Source organism: Rhipicephalus microplus, chromosome 3, assembly GCF_043290135.1.
Source record: "Rhipicephalus microplus isolate Deutch F79 chromosome 3, USDA_Rmic, whole genome shotgun sequence".
Taxonomy (NCBI): domain Eukaryota; kingdom Metazoa; phylum Arthropoda; class Arachnida; order Ixodida; family Ixodidae; genus Rhipicephalus; species Rhipicephalus microplus.
Genome location: NC_134702.1, coordinates 218,259,737 through 218,278,312, shown reverse-complemented (window position 1 = coordinate 218,278,312; position 18,576 = coordinate 218,259,737). Strand labels below are relative to the sequence as shown.

Below are 18,576 nucleotides of genomic sequence, written 5' to 3'. Positions count from 1 at the left end.
AATATGTAGTTCAGGTAAGCGCGGATGTCTGTGTGACGTGCCCTGAATGATGTAAGCGCGGTGGTTTTGGATGCTCACTGGCGGTTGTGAAGGACACTGTGGTATGACCTAATGTGACAGGTGGCGAAGCTGAAGCGTGCCAAGCAGGAGCTTGAGCGCAAGAGCCGAGACCAGGAGGAGGAGCTAGAGGACTTGGCCGCCCAGGTGACCATGCTGGAGCAGTCCAAGCTGCGGCTCGAGATGGCCCTCGAGAAGGCCCGCCAGGAGCACCGACGCGAGCTGTCGCAAAGGGATGAAGAGGCTGACGAGGCACGCGCCGCCGCTACCAAAAAGGTTCGTTTCGAAGGTGTCTAGGTGGGCGAGCAGTAGCGCAGCTGTAGATGTCTCACGACTTTATGCTCAACTGAACCATGCAGAAGTTTATTTGCTAAGCATTCTGAATAACCACTGCTGTGAATGTGCTAGGAGCAATGAGATTTTTCCGGCAGAAAAGTATGATTAGTCAGAAACGTCATTGCATCATGTAGCGTAACAAAGTACATACAGACAGGCTGTGACTGACTGTATGAAACCTGATTTTTAGGGGCGAAGCTCCTTAAGGCGTGGGCTGTGGGTCCCCTGTAGCCTGTATGTAGCCACCTCTAGTTTAGTTCTTGCAGTGTTCACTAGATGGCGGTACCGTCCCCTGTATGTAGCCACCTCTAGTTCTTGCAGTTTTCACTAGATGGTGGTACCGTCTCCTGTATGTAGCCACCTCTCGTTTAGTTCTTGTAGTGTTTACTAGATGGTGGTACTTGTAGCTGATGATGAAAAGATGCAAGATGTTATAAACTAGAAAGCGGTATTTGTAGTTGATGAAAGACGCGAGATCTTATAAAATAGGAATGATGTCACATATGGCGCGTGTCATTGGTTGAAGGCAATCGTTCGATTTAGTGCGGCGACGTACGCTAGGGGGAGCGTTGTAATAAAATCTGTTCGCTGTTGGCGCGCGCTCGGAGTCGCCGGATGGATAAGGCTGCACAGCGGAGAGAGCGCAAGGCGGCAGCAGCGCGCGCTCGCAGACAGAATCCCGATGTGCGAGTGCGCGAGGCAAGGGACATCGCAAGCCATCCATCGTCTAAGAACAAATAAAAGTTGATTTGTGTATGTACACACACAGCGTTTCTCACGTCTTTACATGATGATCGACTGGGCGAATTACACGGAAGATTCACAGTTTACCGATGAATCCCTCCGGAGCTTCGCCCATTCATCATCATTCACCCCGTGAATATGCCGTAATTTTTTTGATAGTGGTTGGGTGCACAGTCATCGGCATTTTTTTCATCGTTATGCACGTCCTTTATACCGAGCAAGTGTCATATTCACTTTTCTTTCTTGTACCTGCTCGTACGTACTTTTGTCAAGGGAGAAGCAGAAGAAGATGGAAGTGTACAAGACAGTTTGTGCACAATCATTCTCTTTTAAGTCATGACACCGATAGGCCTGACACAGAATTCACAGATCAGTCACGCTTCACTGCAAAGACATCTCCTGTGAGCTATAATAATTTCATATTCGTCCCACGCAGCTGCGCAACATGGAGGCCTTGCTGGAGTCTGAACAGGAGGAGCGGCAGTGCCTGCAGCGGCAACGCCAGGAGCTCGAGCGGCGGCTGGCCGAGCTGAGCGAGCGACCGCCGCCCCGGGACCCCCAGGTCGAGAGGCGCCTGCGCAGGGACCTGCGTCGCACACGGGCACTCCTGCAGGATGCACAGGTCATGCTGGACTCTGCACGCAACGGACAGGCGGCACGCTCCATGCTCAGGCAACTCAAGAACCAGGTACCGCAGTCATTGCAGCTTTTTTTTCAAGATCCTAGCATTATAAAAAGTTCAAAGTACGATAAAACCTTGTACATACGTACCAGCTTTAATCAAGATGCGAATTCACACCTTGTGGTTAATGCATACAGGTTAAGCATTTAAACATTTTCGGAAACTAGTCTTGAATATTTATTCACTGTTTCAGGTACATATACTGGGTTGTCTATGCAGCATTTAAATTGGTTCATGAAAATTTCTGGAAGTTTGGCATTTCATGGGACGTAACTTGTGCACGGGATACAGTCCAGATACACCTGTAGAACTTTTTACACTGCCTGCAGCTGTGCTCATGCTTACCGGTCAGTGCAACTGTACATGCACTGTTGTTTCCTGTGGCGACCACAATAAGTATGCAGCCCGCAATGGTGAAACCAGGCAATGGGCTTGAACTTTGGGTATGTGGCGCAGTCCTTTGGGTTTATGGCATCATTTGTCGAGGCAAGATGAAAGAATTTCTAGCTGACATTTGAGAATGGTTGTAACTCCAAGCCGTGTTCTGCGCTATAATGTTCCGCTCTAGTGTTCTCAAGATCCTCAACCACCGATTTACAGTCTTTTCTCGCCATGCTGGAAAAGTGTTGCAGGGCCCCTTTTCAGCAAGAAATGTATTTTCGGTGCATCCCATTTTCAGTATCTACAGCAACAGCTTACACCGTGACTCTGCAAGCCATGCTGTTCAGCGCTTTAGCTGATGTCTCTGCTCTCTCTATTGCAGTTGGAAGATGCCGAGTTTGCCAAGAGTGCGGCCATCAAGGCTCGTCAGGGGGCAGAGGCCGAACTGGAGGAAGTGCAGTCGCAGCTGGAGGAAGTTCTGCGCACCAAGAATGAGGTGGGTGCTTCCTTCCTCGCTTCCTTTCTCTGTTGCAGCATAACTCAAGCTTATGCAGTTCGGAAAGAACTGCGAACGAATCCTTGTTGATTCACCCCACTTGCAGGCGGAAACCAGGTGCCTTCAGCTAGCGCGAGAGAAGGGAGCCCTGCAGGTGCAGCTGGAGGAGATGGAAGAGGAGCAGGCTGAGCTCATGAAAAAGTACAAAGCTGCCGTGCAGCAGGTGAGCGTGCGGCTGTATTTCAAGGCCAGTGCTTGTTTACAGCACAGAATTTGATTCTTTAATTCTCGAATTTTTAGAGCAAGAAAGAAAAGATCAGTCTACCCTGCCTTGTTGCAGTAAATATTTCTGCAATTGCCATATTTACTCAGATGTAACAAAAGTTTTTTTTTTCAGATTTTTGTTACCTCACGTTATAAGCGAATACTGGAATTTAAGCTGTCTTTTTAGAAAGTGCAGTGATGCACACACCTTTACGCTGTTTTATTTTTTTTTCCTTTATAGTCTACCCTCGAGTTGAATCATGGTCGTGTTACAATTGAGTAAATACAATATCTAAGGCCACGAAAAATATGGCATTTAGTTTGTATCTTAATGTTAACTTCAAATAATAATCTAAATCTGCTCTGTGATAAACAATATTGAATTGTGATTATGTGGACAACATTATCTGAACAGATAGCAAGATTCAGCTGCACATAGCACCACGGGAAGTTTGCAAATGCAGATCATCATCAGAAAAAAAAAAAAAAGTCAGGTAAAGCAGTCTCCTAGCCAAATGCTTTTATTTTTTAGAAATATTTTAACAACCACATAAATAAGCTGAAGTATGGGGAGACACTTCTCAGGCTCAAAAATGAGCTTAGCTAATGGAAGCTGATTGGAGATGTTTCTTTTGACAGTGCCTGTTTTCTTGCAGATGCAAAACGACCAAAAGTTAATGAGTGAACAGACACAGCAGATTCTGGATTTGGAGTCTGAGAAGCACCACCTCAAAGAACAAGTATGTACATGCCTCTTGTCAGCATTCAATTTCTTTTTTTTTTTTTTCAGAATAAGCTGTTTCAGTTTTACTGAAAGCTCTGGTCCAATGCCTCGTTTGTGGCACAGTTAAAACTAGTCTCATAGCTTCGTTGAGATAAGTTCTAGAATCTCTTTTGCATTTTTTTGCAGGACTATTGTCACAGCATCAAAAATAACTAGGCTATTGTATTTACATTATCCTTACAGCAGTCAGTCATACCAAAAGAAATGTGAAGCTATGAAAGTACTTCGGCCAAAATTAACCTTTTACTTTTTACTACGTATTCCTTGGTAGCCATCTCATTCATTCCTGTGTGCGTGTGATCTGTGATCTTCAGGTGCACGACCTTAGCTCCAAAATGGACCACCTGGCCAGCCAGGCAGAAGATTCGCATGCTGTGCGCCGCCTGGAGGCCAAGGTGCGTGAGTTGGAGTCAAGGCTCGAGTTGGAACAGACCGCCAAGAGCAGGCTAGAGGTGAGTGTGTGAAGGCCAAAGAGCCATTTTCACTTTGTCGATTGAAATGCACTCTGGGCTAGTTACTATGTTGGACATGCTTCAAGGCGAAAACAACTTGCAAACGAAGGATGTGGAATTGTCTCAGTACTATGCAGGGCAGTCATGAAGTTTGTACTATTGGGACCAGAGGTTGTGAACTTGTATGCATGGTAACCGTAAAAATGAAGGCAGACCTCTCTGGTTTCAGTGGTGCATAAAAGCTGGGCTCTGTGCAGTCATCCTACCAAACACCATTATGAAATCAAAAGACAAATGATGGTGTTTGGGAAAGCGAAGCACAAGCAGCGATCACCATTATTCAATTGAAAGGGCAAGATTGTATGAAGGTTCTTGTGAAATAATGCGGGCGACCTCAAACAACAAACAAAAACCTCAATCAACGAAGACGATGAGCTATATGGCTAGTCATCACCCAACAATCAACCACTATTTGTCACACAAGTTAGAGTGTTGCCGCTTTTTAAAAACTGCTGGATCAAATCTCAACAGCAGGTGCATTAGGTTCACTCAACACACATAATGGCAGCTTTAACTTTTCCAAGAAAGCTAAAACCTCAGGGGAAGATGAGAGCTTGATAAAATGTTAAATCCTTGCACAGGGAGGGCTGTCGCTGGAGCCAGTATTTCTAAACCTCATCGTTTTAGGATTTTTGCATGGCTTAGGCCATCGTATGCATCCCTCTTCAGTAAAAGCTTGTTTATTCGACACTCGTTAATTTGGGAAATCAGGTGATTCGGACACTTTCGAGACATTCAGAGCCGGTGTTTCGTCGAGTGGACTTGCTTTCATTGGGGCTGCAACTTGACCCAGACAAGTACCCTTGTTGAATCAATAGCTCCAGTGACATTTGCAGCTAAATCATTTCTGATTGCTTTTTTTTCTGGAGACTGTAATTTGGCGTTTATTTACTGACTTACAATTCCGACATTAAGCTGTTGTTAGAACATAGTCATTATTTGGAACCCAGTCACTCCAAGTAACATTAAAAACTCGAACACGAAGTAGCACAATGTAAAATAATTAGGTTCATTTTGATTTCTTACAGCCTTACATCTGTGATTGAGGTATTTAGATGCAGCAGATCACCCCCGGTGATTGTGAGCGACAATTTCATCCGATTAAAGTTACTCTTTCAGCTTGCTGACGACCATTATCACGTTAACACTTTGAATTGTTAAGTGCGAAGCACATTACGGGGCGAGGTTGTCGTATATGCGGCCGTTGTCGCTCGGCGTAACACTGGCAGAACTTCGTATAGCATTGCCAGCTGTGCGCCAAAGTGAAGTCCTCGTGCTCTGCGAAGCGCTTTAATAAAGCTATAAAGTGTAGACACGACTGCTATGGCTAGGAAAACGCAACACCACATAAAAATTTGAAGAGGAGGCTAGCAAGAAATAGAAAGAGAGAAAGAAATAATGTAGCAAGCAAAATAGAAATAAATAGAAATAAAGAGAAAAAACAGAACTATCTGGTAAAAAGAACAGGAAAGAAAGAAAAACACGGAAGAGAAAAGTAGAAGACTGACCAGTTCTTCAGTTCCTTCAGGCTCGGCACAACTGCGCCAAAGCTGGCTTACTTTATTTTTGCTTACTTATCAGGTTGTCTAATGACACAAAGGTGCGCTCTGCAATTCCTTTAAGGACAAGAAAACTATTTTTTTAATTAGTCTTTTCTTTTTTCTAGAACAACAACCAAAAGGAATAATCTCTTACAAATATTGTTATGCAAAAAGTCCTTAGCAGTGTTTAAAGAAACATCTCAAAATGTTATGAATTTTGTGTTTTTATATTGCCAATGCAGCAATATTTTAATGTGAAGTATTAAAAAGCTCGTTGCTTGAAATTCCCACGTCGCTGTAGGTGTCGTTGCTTGTGAGTGAAAAGTCATCTTGTTCATGACCAAAAAATTGAGGAAGATGCAAATGAAATAATAAAAATTTACAGGTCTGAGTGAAAATCGAATTCAGACTTTGTGCGTGGAAGCACAATTTCTACCACAGAGCCACAGTATTTGTTGAAACTTTTTTGGAAAAAAAGAGACTATCGTATTTACTCGATTCTACCGCGCCCTCGATTGTAACGCACACCCGGTTTTCACGACGAAAAAAAAAAAAAAGTAAGCCATCGATTGCAACGCGCACTCACTTTTCTTGTTGGCCTGCACGATCACACCTGTCGGGAAAATGACTCCTTTCGGGAGCGTCTTCCGTTTAAGTATGAGGTACGGGGGAAGCTTGTGCCTATCTGACGTGCAACGGGGCATTGCCGTCACTCTAGTTTTACCGTGGCCCGATGTCAGCACGCGAACTTGCTTCGCCCCCTTCTTCTCGACGGTTGTGGTGCCAGGCGTGTCGAAGTAAAGAGGCGTCTGATCGGCATTCCCGATTTGCCCAAGCAGGTAGCCGTTGTTGTGCCGCAAGTTTAGGACGAACCTCTGAAAACTGTGAAGCTTTTGTTCGTACTCCTCCGGCAACTTTTGGCATATGCCCGTTCGCCTTCGGAGGGAAAAGCCTTTCTTCTTCATAAAGTTAATTAACCAGCTCCTGCTCGCTTTAAACTGGCTGTGCATTAGCCCTTTTTTTAAGGCTAACTGCATAGCCTGCACTTGGAGCAGTTCTGTCGTCACGGGCCGCTCACTGCTCAATGACGTACTCGCCGAGCAGCTCTTCAGTTTGCGGAAACTGACTCTGCTGTGGTCCACTGAAGCCTTTGCGTGAATCTTTGCTGTCGACAATCTTCTGCTTTTGTTTCCGCCAGTCCCGCACGCACGTTTGGGGAACTCTGAACGACCGCGATGCGGCCAGATTTCCGTTCGTTTCGGCACACGCGATGACTTTTATTTTAAAAGCGGCGTCGTGGTGTACTCGTCGAGTTTTTGGAGTCGGCCCTTCTATTCCGTTGATGCTAACGCACTACAAGATGATGAACTCTTCAACACACGTATGAAGTGCCGCACATGGGAAACACATAGGCAGAAATAACCGACGCGCCATGCCGACGCACGTAGGGGGCGGCCATTTTGGAAATGCTGATGGCAATAGAATGACCGTATTCATTTTTTTTTTCGTACTCGATTCTAACGCGCATGCGATTTATGAACTCGCTTAACTGGAAAAAAGGTGCGTGTTAGATTCGAGTAGTTACGGTATATGAATTTCATGATAGTGGAAAATTCCCCTTTACACACCATATACAGTACAACTTCTTTATAAGAGACACTGATTAAGAGACAAATGCGTATAAGAGACATCAGTGCACCTACAGTAAAATGCGGGCTAATAAGAAAATGCATACGAGCTACCCTGCTTATAAGAGACATCTCGCATAAGAGATAAGAATTGCTGCTCGAAGCATGCCTCTTATAAAGGCGTCTAACTGTATTGCGTGGAAGAAGTGCAGAATCATGCCAGGTGTCAAACATGCAGATCGAGTAACGATTAAACGCTTTGAAGGTCCACCCATTACAAAGTACTGAGACATATATAATCATCAGCAGCAACAGAAGCATCAACAAAGTGAACAGCTGCATACGTTTTTTTTTTTTTTTTTTTTTTGCCCTATGGATACGAAGGAGGCACTTTTCTGATTCACAAAAAGAATAATTGTGACGTAATGGGCACTTAACAATCGTGCTTGCTATAGGCATTCAACGCTACTTTGAAACAACCAATGTTACGTGCATAGTTGTTCGTTTCCTTGCAGCACAGTTGAGGCATACATCGAGAACCGAAGCAGGCTAACAGTTCAAAAGGTGGTGCGCACGAGGCCTCATTATGCTATCACAAGCTACTTTTGAAGGCAAAGCTCAAGCGTTTTCCAATTTTTTATGTGTTTCTGTAAAATTTTTTGCAAATGTTCGAAGAATGCCCTCAGTGGCTGCAAACTTGTATGTGCTTAAATGGTTCCAGTTTTTCATCTAAACGCGCCTCGCCGAGGTCTGGTACCAGATCGCTGTACCGATCAATAAACAAAAAACGCGACCAGCTCCGCTTGGTGGACGTTGGTGAAACATTAAAGCTCTTGTATTACAAGAAGCCTTTGCTTCTCCACTTATTTCAGCTGGTAGAGTGAAGTTCGATTCAAATGAGGTTTAGAATGAAGTAGGAAAGAAGAGAGTTGAATGAAGTGAAAGTAGTAGTGGGTGTAGTGGTGAGTTGTGGCAGTAGTGAAAGTGTAGGGAGGAGTGGCATATCCATAGTGGGATTTGCGCACTTTCTGTGGCACATCTCGCTTACGATTCATGACGGCCCTCGGACATGGAAGGCTCGGCCAAGAACAGCATATGTCTTGTTAGGATGCATGCCGAATGTAACTTGTGCATGTTCTTCAATTGCAGAGCCAGGTGCAGCGCCTCAAGGAGCAGTGCAACAGGCTGCAAGAGGAGTCCGAGCAGGCGATCCACAAGGAGCAGCAGAGCCTGGAGAGCTGCCGCAAGCTGCAGCGGCAGATGCGGGAGCTGCGCGAGGATTGCACCACGCTGCAGCACCGTGAAGCTGAGGCCCAGCAACGCTGCCACGAGCTCGAAATGTCCCTGGAGAACGCCGAGATGGACCTGCAGGGAACCAAGCAGGACCTCAAGCTGGCCTGCCAGCGCATCCAAGACCTGCAGGCAGCACTCGAGGAAGACCTGGATTCTGGCACTGACGTGGCCGAGGACAGGTAGGCATCCTACTTAGCTATCAACATAGTTAATTAACCGTGTCAACAACTAAATGGGTGTGCAATTTACTACCACTGGGCATCAAGATGCAAGTGTAATTTGCCCCGAGAATCTGGCAATGATAGGTATGCACAGAATGGCCGGGGACATAAAAGACGTTGTTTCTGTCTTCAGTCTACAAAGAACACTGAATACCTACTGGACGTTTGTTGGGATGTCACCAGCCAAATATATTAAATGTTTGAGTGTTATATCTATGAAATGCAGATGAAAAAAATGTTTATATATTTTGGAAGTCTTTGACTCTCCGAGCAGAGGCATACGCTATCGCTATGCCAGCACCATCTGCACGTCTACAATGTGGAAAAATTTGTCGTTGATGAATAAGAGTTAGAAGAAACTGAGAAGAGAACCAGTTTATATGAAACTTTCAAACACATGAAAAATAAAATGATAAAATGATGGAAACTGAGGACCATTAAAAAGGAAGCGACGATATGGCTATTATGACTGGTTCGTCCGTCTAGATTGCTACAAATAAAGTTACCGTAATTACTCGAATCTAACGCGCACCTTTTTTCCGGTTAAGGGGGGACGCGGCCTTTGAAAACCGAAAAATCGCGAAAAAGTCGATTTTTGGCAAACCACATATTCGGGCAGTATGTGTCATAAACTACCTTTTCTGTAAATATCAACGTCTAATTCGTCGCGAAACCATTTGAAATAAAGTTTAGAACATGCCGCGGCGGCCCTCGAGCGGCGCGCGAGCGCTCAAAATACCCCAACTTGGCGTGATCGCAGTTTCTCGACCGCTCGACGGAGCGCCGCGATTTTGGTGTTGTTTTGTTTGTGAATTCTTGCTCTTTCTTTCCCCGCCACCTGCGTCGCCGGCGGCAGCGCAGGAGAGGAGCAAGCCGCTCATGATTGGAGGGCTCGCGAGAGCTTTCAAGTTTCCCGCGGCTGAGGCGCGCAGCTGGGATTGGGCGAAGCGCGCGCTCCCCAAGGACGCGGGGGAGCCCGCGACTGCCATTGGCTGCTGCGCGCGATGACGTAGCGCTCTTGCGCATAATGCAGCCGATGCGGCCGCTCGTCTGCTGCTCCTCCGTCCGGCGTCTTTGTGTTCCGCTCGCTTCCGTGTATCGTTGCAGCCGTTCCCATACTCTCCACGTTTCAACGGTCTTCGAAACGATTTTCAACCGTCTTTACGAGACGATTTTCAACCGTCTATACGAGACCGTTGTTGTGTTCGCTCACGATGCGCCCAACGAAAAAGAAGACGCTACAATGGTTCGGTGCAAGGAAGCGAGCTATGAAGCTTGTCCGCGCGGCGAGGCTCTCCGCTCGCACTGGCGCTGACGGTAATCGCGCCGACGGTACCTGTGGGGCAGCTTCTGCTTCATCTACGCAAGAGAGTGGTCGCATCGACGCGCCTAGCAACGGTACTCCTGCTCCGCCGGTGCAAGAATTTGTCGTTACAAGTGCGCCTGGTGTCTCGTGCTCATCAACAGTGGCTTCCGCATCTTCTCTTTCATCGGCCTCGAGTGCGATCGCGTCGTCAACTGTGCATTTGTGAACAAGTTTCCTGAAGTGCGAGGAGAAAGAGGCGGCGGACAAGCTGCCACGCTATGTTACAGATGCACTTCTACCCATTTATGAGAGGCTCTCACAGGCTTCTCTGCTGCAACGCTGCCTGGGAGCAAAGACGCAGAATGCATCAGAGTCCTTTCACTCTGTGCTGTGGTCCCTCATGCCCAAAGAGCAGCATGCGTCACTGATTGCTGTGGAGACAGCACTGCATGATGCAGTGCTAAGATACAATGCTGGCTGCTACAGGGCCACCCAAGAGCTAGCTTCATCAGAGTGCTAAAGGACACCTCCAGTTACGCTGCGGGTTCATTTTAGAACTGCCTATGTGCTCAAAACTTTCAAACGTCGTTTTCTCAAAATGACTTTTTTGGCTAGTGAGGCTGCTTATTCTAGCCATATCTCTGGAACCACTCATTGGATTTCCATAAGTCTTTTTTTATTATGTACATGAATAAATTTCTGAGGGGGTGACAAGCCCATTTTTTCAATATAGTGTGTGTGTTATTTATTATATTTAATCAAAATTTGATTGATAATATCCTAATCACGAACACAAAGTTTGATGGTCTGCTAAAACTTTTCAGCAAGGAAATTCAAAAAAAGGGCTCTGTTACCCCCTGGAGTATCAATCTGGGAATCATCATAGTTAATTTCACAGTTCCAGCACCTTTTGAAAGTTCTCCAGGCCTGGAATAAGAGAACCATGTGCACTATCCTGATATTCTGCTGTAACTTGAAAACCAGTGAACATAACTTGATGAAATTTTGTAGTTCTTCTAATGCTTTTGCTATAAGTCTATCCTGAAAATTTCATTAAGATATCTCAATAAACAAAAAAGTTGGTATCCGATGGTAGCCTCCCGCCTTAAGCGAGTTCATAAATCGCATGCCCTTTAGGATCAAGTACGAAAAAAAAAAAATGAATACGGTCTTTCTATCGCCATCGGCATCCGAAATGGCCGCCCCCTACGTGCGTCGGCATGGCGCGTCGGCCATTTCTGCCTATATGTTTCCTATGTGCGGCACTTCGGACGTGTGCTGAGGAGTTCGTCATCTTGGTGTGCATTAGCATCGACGGCATGGAAGGGCCGATTCCAAAAGCTCGACGAGTGCACCACGGTGCCGCTTTTAAAAGAAAAGTCATCGCGTGTGCCGAAACGGACGTAAATCGGGCTGCATCGCGGTCATTCGGATTTCCTGAAACGTGCGTGCGGGACTGGCGGAAACAAAAGCAGAAGATTGTCGACAGCAAAGCTTCACGCAAAGGCTTCAGTGGACCACAGCAAGGTCGGTGTCCGCAAATTAAAGAGCTGCTCGGCGAGTATGTGCTTGAGCAGCGAGTGGCGCGGCGGCCCGTGATGACAGAACTGCTCCAAGTGCGGGCTATGCAATTAGCCTTAGAAAAAGGTCTAATGCGGAGCCAGTTTAAAGCGAGCAGATGCTGGCTAACAAACTTTATGAAGAGGAAAGGCATTTCCCCTCCGAAGGGGAACGGGCATATGCGAAAAGTTTTGCGGAGGAGTACGATAAAAAGCTTCACAGTTTTCAGAGGTTCGTCCTGAACTTGCGGCACAACAACGGTTACCTGCTTGGGCAAATCAAGAATGCCGATCAGACGCCTCTTTACTTCGACATGCCTGGCACCACAACTGTCGAGAAGAAGGGGGCGAAACAAGTTCGTGTGCTGACATCGGTCCACGGTAAAACTACAGTGACGGCAATGCTCTGTTACACGTCAGATGGGCACAAGCTTCGCCGTACCTCATATTCAAATGGAAGACGCTCCCGAAAGGAGTCGTTTCTTCGAGTGGTGTGATCGTGCGGGCCAGCAAGAAAAATGAGTGCGCGTTCGAATCGATGTCTTACGTTTTTTTTTTTTCGTCATGGAAATCGGGTGCGCGTTAAAATCGAGGGCGCGGTAGAATCGAGTAAATATGGTATATTCTGTTCACCCATACTCCTGAAACAAAGGAAAGTGAAGATGAAAAACGACTTTCCACATAGCATGAACTATCATTAGAGGAAGCCAAGGAAAAATGTATGGAAAAGGCTAAAAAGTGGTCAGAAACAATTCAGTACTGTATAGTGAAACCTCATTAAACCGTACCCGCGTAAACAGTAGTGTCATTTTAAATGTAGTGAAGTCAAATCCCCGACTCGGCGGCCATCGAACATAATGCATTTTGTATCCGCATAAGCCGTACCAGCTTATCGCGTATGTATCGGTTAATAAGTAGTTTTTCCAATTTACGTTGCGCACTCGCCGCGGCATGTCGTCCCCCACTGGGCGTTCCGACAGAACAGCAAGCCCCAGAGATCGAAATACGCCTCGCTTGTTTGTGTTGATGATGATGGCGGTTGTGTTGGTGAGCGCCATCTCTTGGATTTTTCTGCAACAAGAAGCACTCAGCTCATGACCTACTACACTCCTGACCTGTTCAGATAGCGGGGTTCCTATGGGAGCGCGTGTCCCCGCTCTCGTTCAATCGCTCGCCGTAGGTGGCGCTACCTATAACCTGTTCGTCTGCTACTGTGCGGCCGGCAGGAGGGCGACGGACTGATACCATGCGTCTGCTTCTGTGACAAACTGCCTATACGTGTGATTGTTTTTTGCTGAAAAGGCTAACGTGTGCTATGTGTTACATTTTAGTAGTTAGGCTATACTGGTTGATTGACTTCTAAAGCTGTATATTTGCGTAGAAATGTCTTGCTGCATGGTTGTTTTTGCCATTCCAGCCTAAAAAAACTTCAATTTAGTATTCATAAAGCTTTTGACTAATAATGTACTCATTGGTAATAGAATATCAAACTGATTTTAGGTTGTTTAGGACGCGTCAGGTGAAACGCAGTGCCCCTGTTGAGCACTTACCTTGGACACTCGCCCTGGACAGGTGTTACACTTGTAGTCAATTGATAGAAGAGAATAATGCACATACGCCCACGGACGCATATCAAGGAGAGACACAGGAATTGAAGCTTTAACTCTTACTGTGACCTACACAACAAAAATTGTGCGTCAAATTTCGCTACGGGAGTTTGTCTGCTGGAACGGGGAGCGCTGGCCGATGCGCGTTTCTATGATTTTATATGTCCGTGCGATGAGACGATATGGTAAAGGCAGTGATGTGCCTATCGAGGGCAACACATTGCGACCCCAATAAAGTTTTTATCGTCATCATTATCATCATCTTGTCGAGCATAGTTAATAATAATAATAATAATAATAATAATAATAATAATAATAATAATAATAATAATAATAATGTTTTATTTTTCATCAATAGTTTGATGAAGGACAGCGGCAGGTAAAAGCTGCTCTTCGAAAGAGGCAGCTTGACATAGGCCCACAGACGCCTTTAGCACGACAGCACTGGCAAACAGTTAGCAATGTTATCTAAGCAACAATTACAAAAATATCAAGTTCAAATTCTAAAAATAAAAATAGCAACCATGATAACAATGTAGCAACTGCAAAGAAATCTTGAAAACTATACATGTGTATATCGTGCAATTGAGTTCGGGTACAGAGTAAGAAATCTATGCCAGCTTTCACATATTTATCAATTAACGTAGAAACTGTGTAGAACAACCTATCTGTGGAGTAGTTTGTTCTCGAAGTTTTTATTTTCCATGTTTCTTTATGTCATGTTTCGAACAAATTATTTGGCTGCAGTTTCGAGAGGTCGTACAAATAATGTCGACTTTCTTGAAATTGACGCCTGACCACCAATGCTAACTTAAAATCGTAGAGACGATGTAGGGGTGGTATTCCAGCCTGTTGAAACAATTCACTTCTGCGAGCATCATACGACCAGTAAAAAATTATTCTAATATACGTCTTTTGCATCAGGTACAGTTTTTGTAAGCGCGTGTTAGTCGTAGTCCTTCATACCAAGAAACAATAAGCAAGATGCCAACAGAACAGTCATTTATAAAGTAAGAATTTTACCTTGTATAGTAGAACAGTTTTGCCACTGTACACCGTGCCCTCTACGCGAGATAACTGACCCAGCACACTGTAAATGCGATCGTTTCAAAGCATATTGCTCGAAAATGTAACTCCAAGAATTTTTATACAATTTACTAACTCAATAATAGTATCGCCATACTTGAAATGTATGTTTTCATTAACAGACTTATTTTTAGGGCGGAATAGTACCGCCTTTGTTGTACTAGTGGTTATGTTTGATTGATAGCGCCCAAGGGCGACACCCGCAGTTGGGGCGCGTACACATGCTGAAAATGTGCCATTATACTCGTTTGTCAATGAAAAGCAGATCCCTCAAAGTGATATCAAGGTTTCTGCTAAAAGAATTTGGCGAGTGTATGCGTGTGATTCGAGCAATGTTACAGCACTTCAAAATGAAACAAAACACATTTGTCGCTTTACTTATGCGTGCCACAATATGCCAGTTAAAGCTGATGTTTCAAACAAAGTTTCTGCACTTTCGAAGAATATCCTACTTGCTGGCACACAGTGACGGCTTGTGTCTGCAATAAAGAAAAACATATGTACGCGTACAGAGCTGCGTGCATTTGGGTCATAGTTCAATAAAATGTGCTAGCAAGGTTCTGGGCGCGTACATGATACAATGGAGGCATGCAACTAAACTTTTAAAATCTTGCGAGATTTTGGCTTTTCGGCTATTCTCTTTCTCTTTCCTTCTTTGGCTGTTTTGTCCCGCACGTAGTTTGAGAAGAAAGGACGGCTAAATTTTTGCAACACTAGCCGCGCCATGGCTTCTCGGTGCTCGCTAGTAGCGCCTTTATGGCTGAAAAGAGGGTTCAAGGCCACTGCAGGTAGCACAGTTTGCACAAAAAGTGCCATCGGCCTCTTTTTGGAAATGGCCAATGGCGCAAATGCTTCCGCGGCCCTTTCTAGAGTGCTCACAAAGGAAAGAAATGAGATCGTTGGGTATGAAAGCCCTCCCCTGTCTAAATTAAATATCACAGCAGTAGCTGGTCCAGATGAGCTGGGAGCCTTGATTTTGCCGATGCAGTCGTCGCAAGTAATGCAATCCTCAGCTGCTTTCACCAGGAAGCCCGCTATAAGGCCAAGCGTGCTGGCCCTTATGCCTGGCTGTGGGGCACCTGTGGGAAGGTAGAAATGAAAAGTGTGCAAGAATTTTATCAGTATATAGATAAGCATGCATGATTAAACCGACACGTGTCCGTATACAAAATATGAGAAATATATATATATATATATATATATATGTATATATATATATATATATATGGATGTTAATGCGCTTTCAGATAACAACTGTTGCCCCACCGCGGTGGTCTAGTGGCTAAGGTACTCGGCTGCTGACCCGCAGGTCGCGGGACCGAATCCCGGCTTCGGCGGCTGCACTTTCGATGGAGGTGAAAATGCCGTAGGCCCGCGTTCTCAGATTTGGGCGCACGTTAAAGAACCCCAGGTGGTCGAAATTTCTGGAGCCCTTCACTACGGTGTCTCTCATAATAATATGGTGGTTTTGGAACGTTAAACCCCACATATCATCAAGATAACTGTTCATTCAGCCGACGTTTGCGTCGGGAGAGCCCCGTCTTTTTCAAGGTATAATAATATTTACACATTTTCCGCGTCGATTTATAGCTTGTCACGACAGGAGGGAAGAAGTCCGGAGAATAGTATAAACAACAACATAAAAAAAACTGAGGGAGAAACGTTTAAAAATAAAAAAAAATCTAGGAGAAGAAGCAAGAGAAAGACGACGGGATTAGGAAGGGACAGCATCTCAAGAGAGTAAGGCGAACGCAAACGAGCCATGCCATCATCTGTGTGCCAGTTATGACAGCGATTCAAAACCGCCGAAAATTTCTTCCCCGATTGCGGGAAAGGGACGTCGGTTAGTCGAGTTGTGTGGGCGCCTGGTGAAAGCATGTTATATTTTTAAATGTAAGCCATAGTACCTGCTTGTACCATGGACTTATCGTTACATACATACACAGTATAACTGATTGAGAAGCATGTTTTCATCTACATCGTGCACTGACGCAAACGCTGCCTCACGCGGCTTGCATGTAACACAGTAAGCAGCGCAGAGTTTATAATATATGCATAATATCGTATAGTGGGGAATTGTTGGACGGTGTGTAATAATTTTTAAATAATGTAAATCATTCCATTACACGGAATCAACGAGATATGAAAAGCGCACCACGGCAAGTCTGCAGGGCTTCTAGATGTGGCCGCATCGTCTGGGTTATAGTAGCAGATGTCGATGCCGCGCACTCGCCTGACGACCCTTGATTCTGGTTTACTAGCGAGTGCATTTCCAGAGGTTGTCCGGCTTGCTTTACTGCTGTGGAGCACGACGCCTGCCTTGCACTGGGCGATCCAAGAGGAGACGTTGTTTGCTCTGTACTGCCGCTTGGTGATGAGTGCATCATTCCCATCACGAGGACTTTCTGCAGTGATGAAAGCGCAGCACGGGCGTCTGTCTGATCGTTGCTTCCTTGAAGCTGTCTGATGGTGGAAAAAAGTGCTTCGACAGGGTCACTGGAGAATTTGGCAGTCAACACGTATAGGAAACCTGAACGGATGAGAAATTGTGTGCACTGTACTGTGGACATTGTGGTCAGTTGGAGAGCTTCGTATGTTTCAAGAGATATGAATGCCCTCTTATGTGGTGCCGCGGCTTTCCATGCTGCGAAAAAGGGCAGAAATTCCTGCTCCAGCCATATCAACCTGAAAATAAAGCAGTTTATTGTAGAAAATATGAAACCTAGCGGGATAAATGGAATGTACCTGTCATCATCTGGGGAACTGAACGGCATCCTGTTTTGGTCCCGGCTTACTACGTGGAAGGTTGTATTTCTTATGTTGTGTATGGTGAACCATTTAAATATCATTTCCATCAGCTCGATGGTTGGCAGGCAGTCTTCAAACCCGAAAATGCCAAATCTGCGGCCGTATTGTAAGAGGTATCGTAAGGCCGATGTCACCTAGAAACCAAGGAGACGCGACATATTAAAAATGATCGGAATTATTTAGAGAGAGGTTTCTAAGCTTGGACGTTCGTATACAGCAAGTGAGACGAGTTACAAGTGGCACTGCAGTCATCAATAACGTGCACTTTAAAGTGAGTTTGTGTTAGTGAACATATATTTATAGAAGCTCTAATGATACGTAATTATTGTGTGGTAAGCAATACGCGCAGGTACATTCGTTAAGAAAGGGAAATTGTATGTTCAGATAACCATGCGCTGTTAGCAGCAGCAGTAGCAGCAGCTCATGTGCATGTTTTTATGTGACCATACTGATAAATATGTTAGCAGTTATATACGTATTGAATTACATTTTCACCATTTGCTTCCGTTTGGGTTCTACAAACAAATAAACCAGAAACTAACATGAATATTCACGTATCGTTTGCGGTGAATTACTATTAAAAGGCAGTTTTTGTACTGCTTCATTTGAACGAAAAGCTGCAAAATTTTTTCTGCTTCTGCATGAACATTCACTTGACGTAATATGATGTAAAATGAGTTGTGGCGTAATATTAGCGCATAAAAGTTTGCCCGAGCGCGCCAAAGAATTTGAGAAGTATAAACGTCACTACTGATAGAAAACTGCGAGCATGATTCTAGCTCAATTAGATGTATTTTTTTGTGTAATACAGGTTGCAGGAAGCATACATAATTTACAGCTAACGAAAAGGCATTTCCTGCATGACCTGTGTGCGTCACGCATTGTGATGTCTACAAGGAATACAGAGAATCTGGGAGTGTGTGACACTAACGCTAAATGGGTTTACACCTTTTCTTATACATGCCTGTGGAGAGAACACTTCAACGGCCCTCTTCACGCTTAATTTCTCGAAGTTCGTCGGGTAAACGTGCTTCTGCGTAAGGTTCCGAACAAGCTTGAACGACGACTGTTTTTCTGTTATGTCCAGCAACTTTCTCAAATACGTGGGGCTGTAGTAATGCCCATTGTTGAACAGAACGCGTTTGGTGGACAACATCTGGTTGCGGAGATTTTTCAGGATGTGGCAGTGGTCAAAAGAAAGGAAGAGCCTCCGATTCATATCCATTGGATGTCTGCAACAACAACAAAAAAAAATGAATAAATAAATTGGA

At 44.9% G+C, this 18,576-nt stretch overlaps 1 protein-coding gene across 2 annotated transcripts in view; it reads left to right on the top strand.

Moving 5' to 3' along the window:
• Positions 1–18,576, top strand: part of LOC119170200 (unconventional myosin-XVIIIa-like) — a 309,197-nt gene that overhangs the window by 273,437 nt on the left and 17,184 nt on the right. For both annotated transcript variants that reach the window (XM_075890718.1, XM_075890717.1), the window contains exons 25-31: positions 121–333; positions 1,574–1,825; positions 2,583–2,696; positions 2,803–2,919; positions 3,617–3,700; positions 4,059–4,196; positions 8,575–8,897. In XM_075890718.1, coding sequence (XP_075746833.1) covers positions 121–333; positions 1,574–1,825; positions 2,583–2,696; positions 2,803–2,919; positions 3,617–3,700; positions 4,059–4,196; positions 8,575–8,897 — 1,241 coding nt within the window. The remainder of the gene's footprint in view (positions 1–120; positions 334–1,573; positions 1,826–2,582; positions 2,697–2,802; positions 2,920–3,616; positions 3,701–4,058; positions 4,197–8,574; positions 8,898–18,576) is intronic.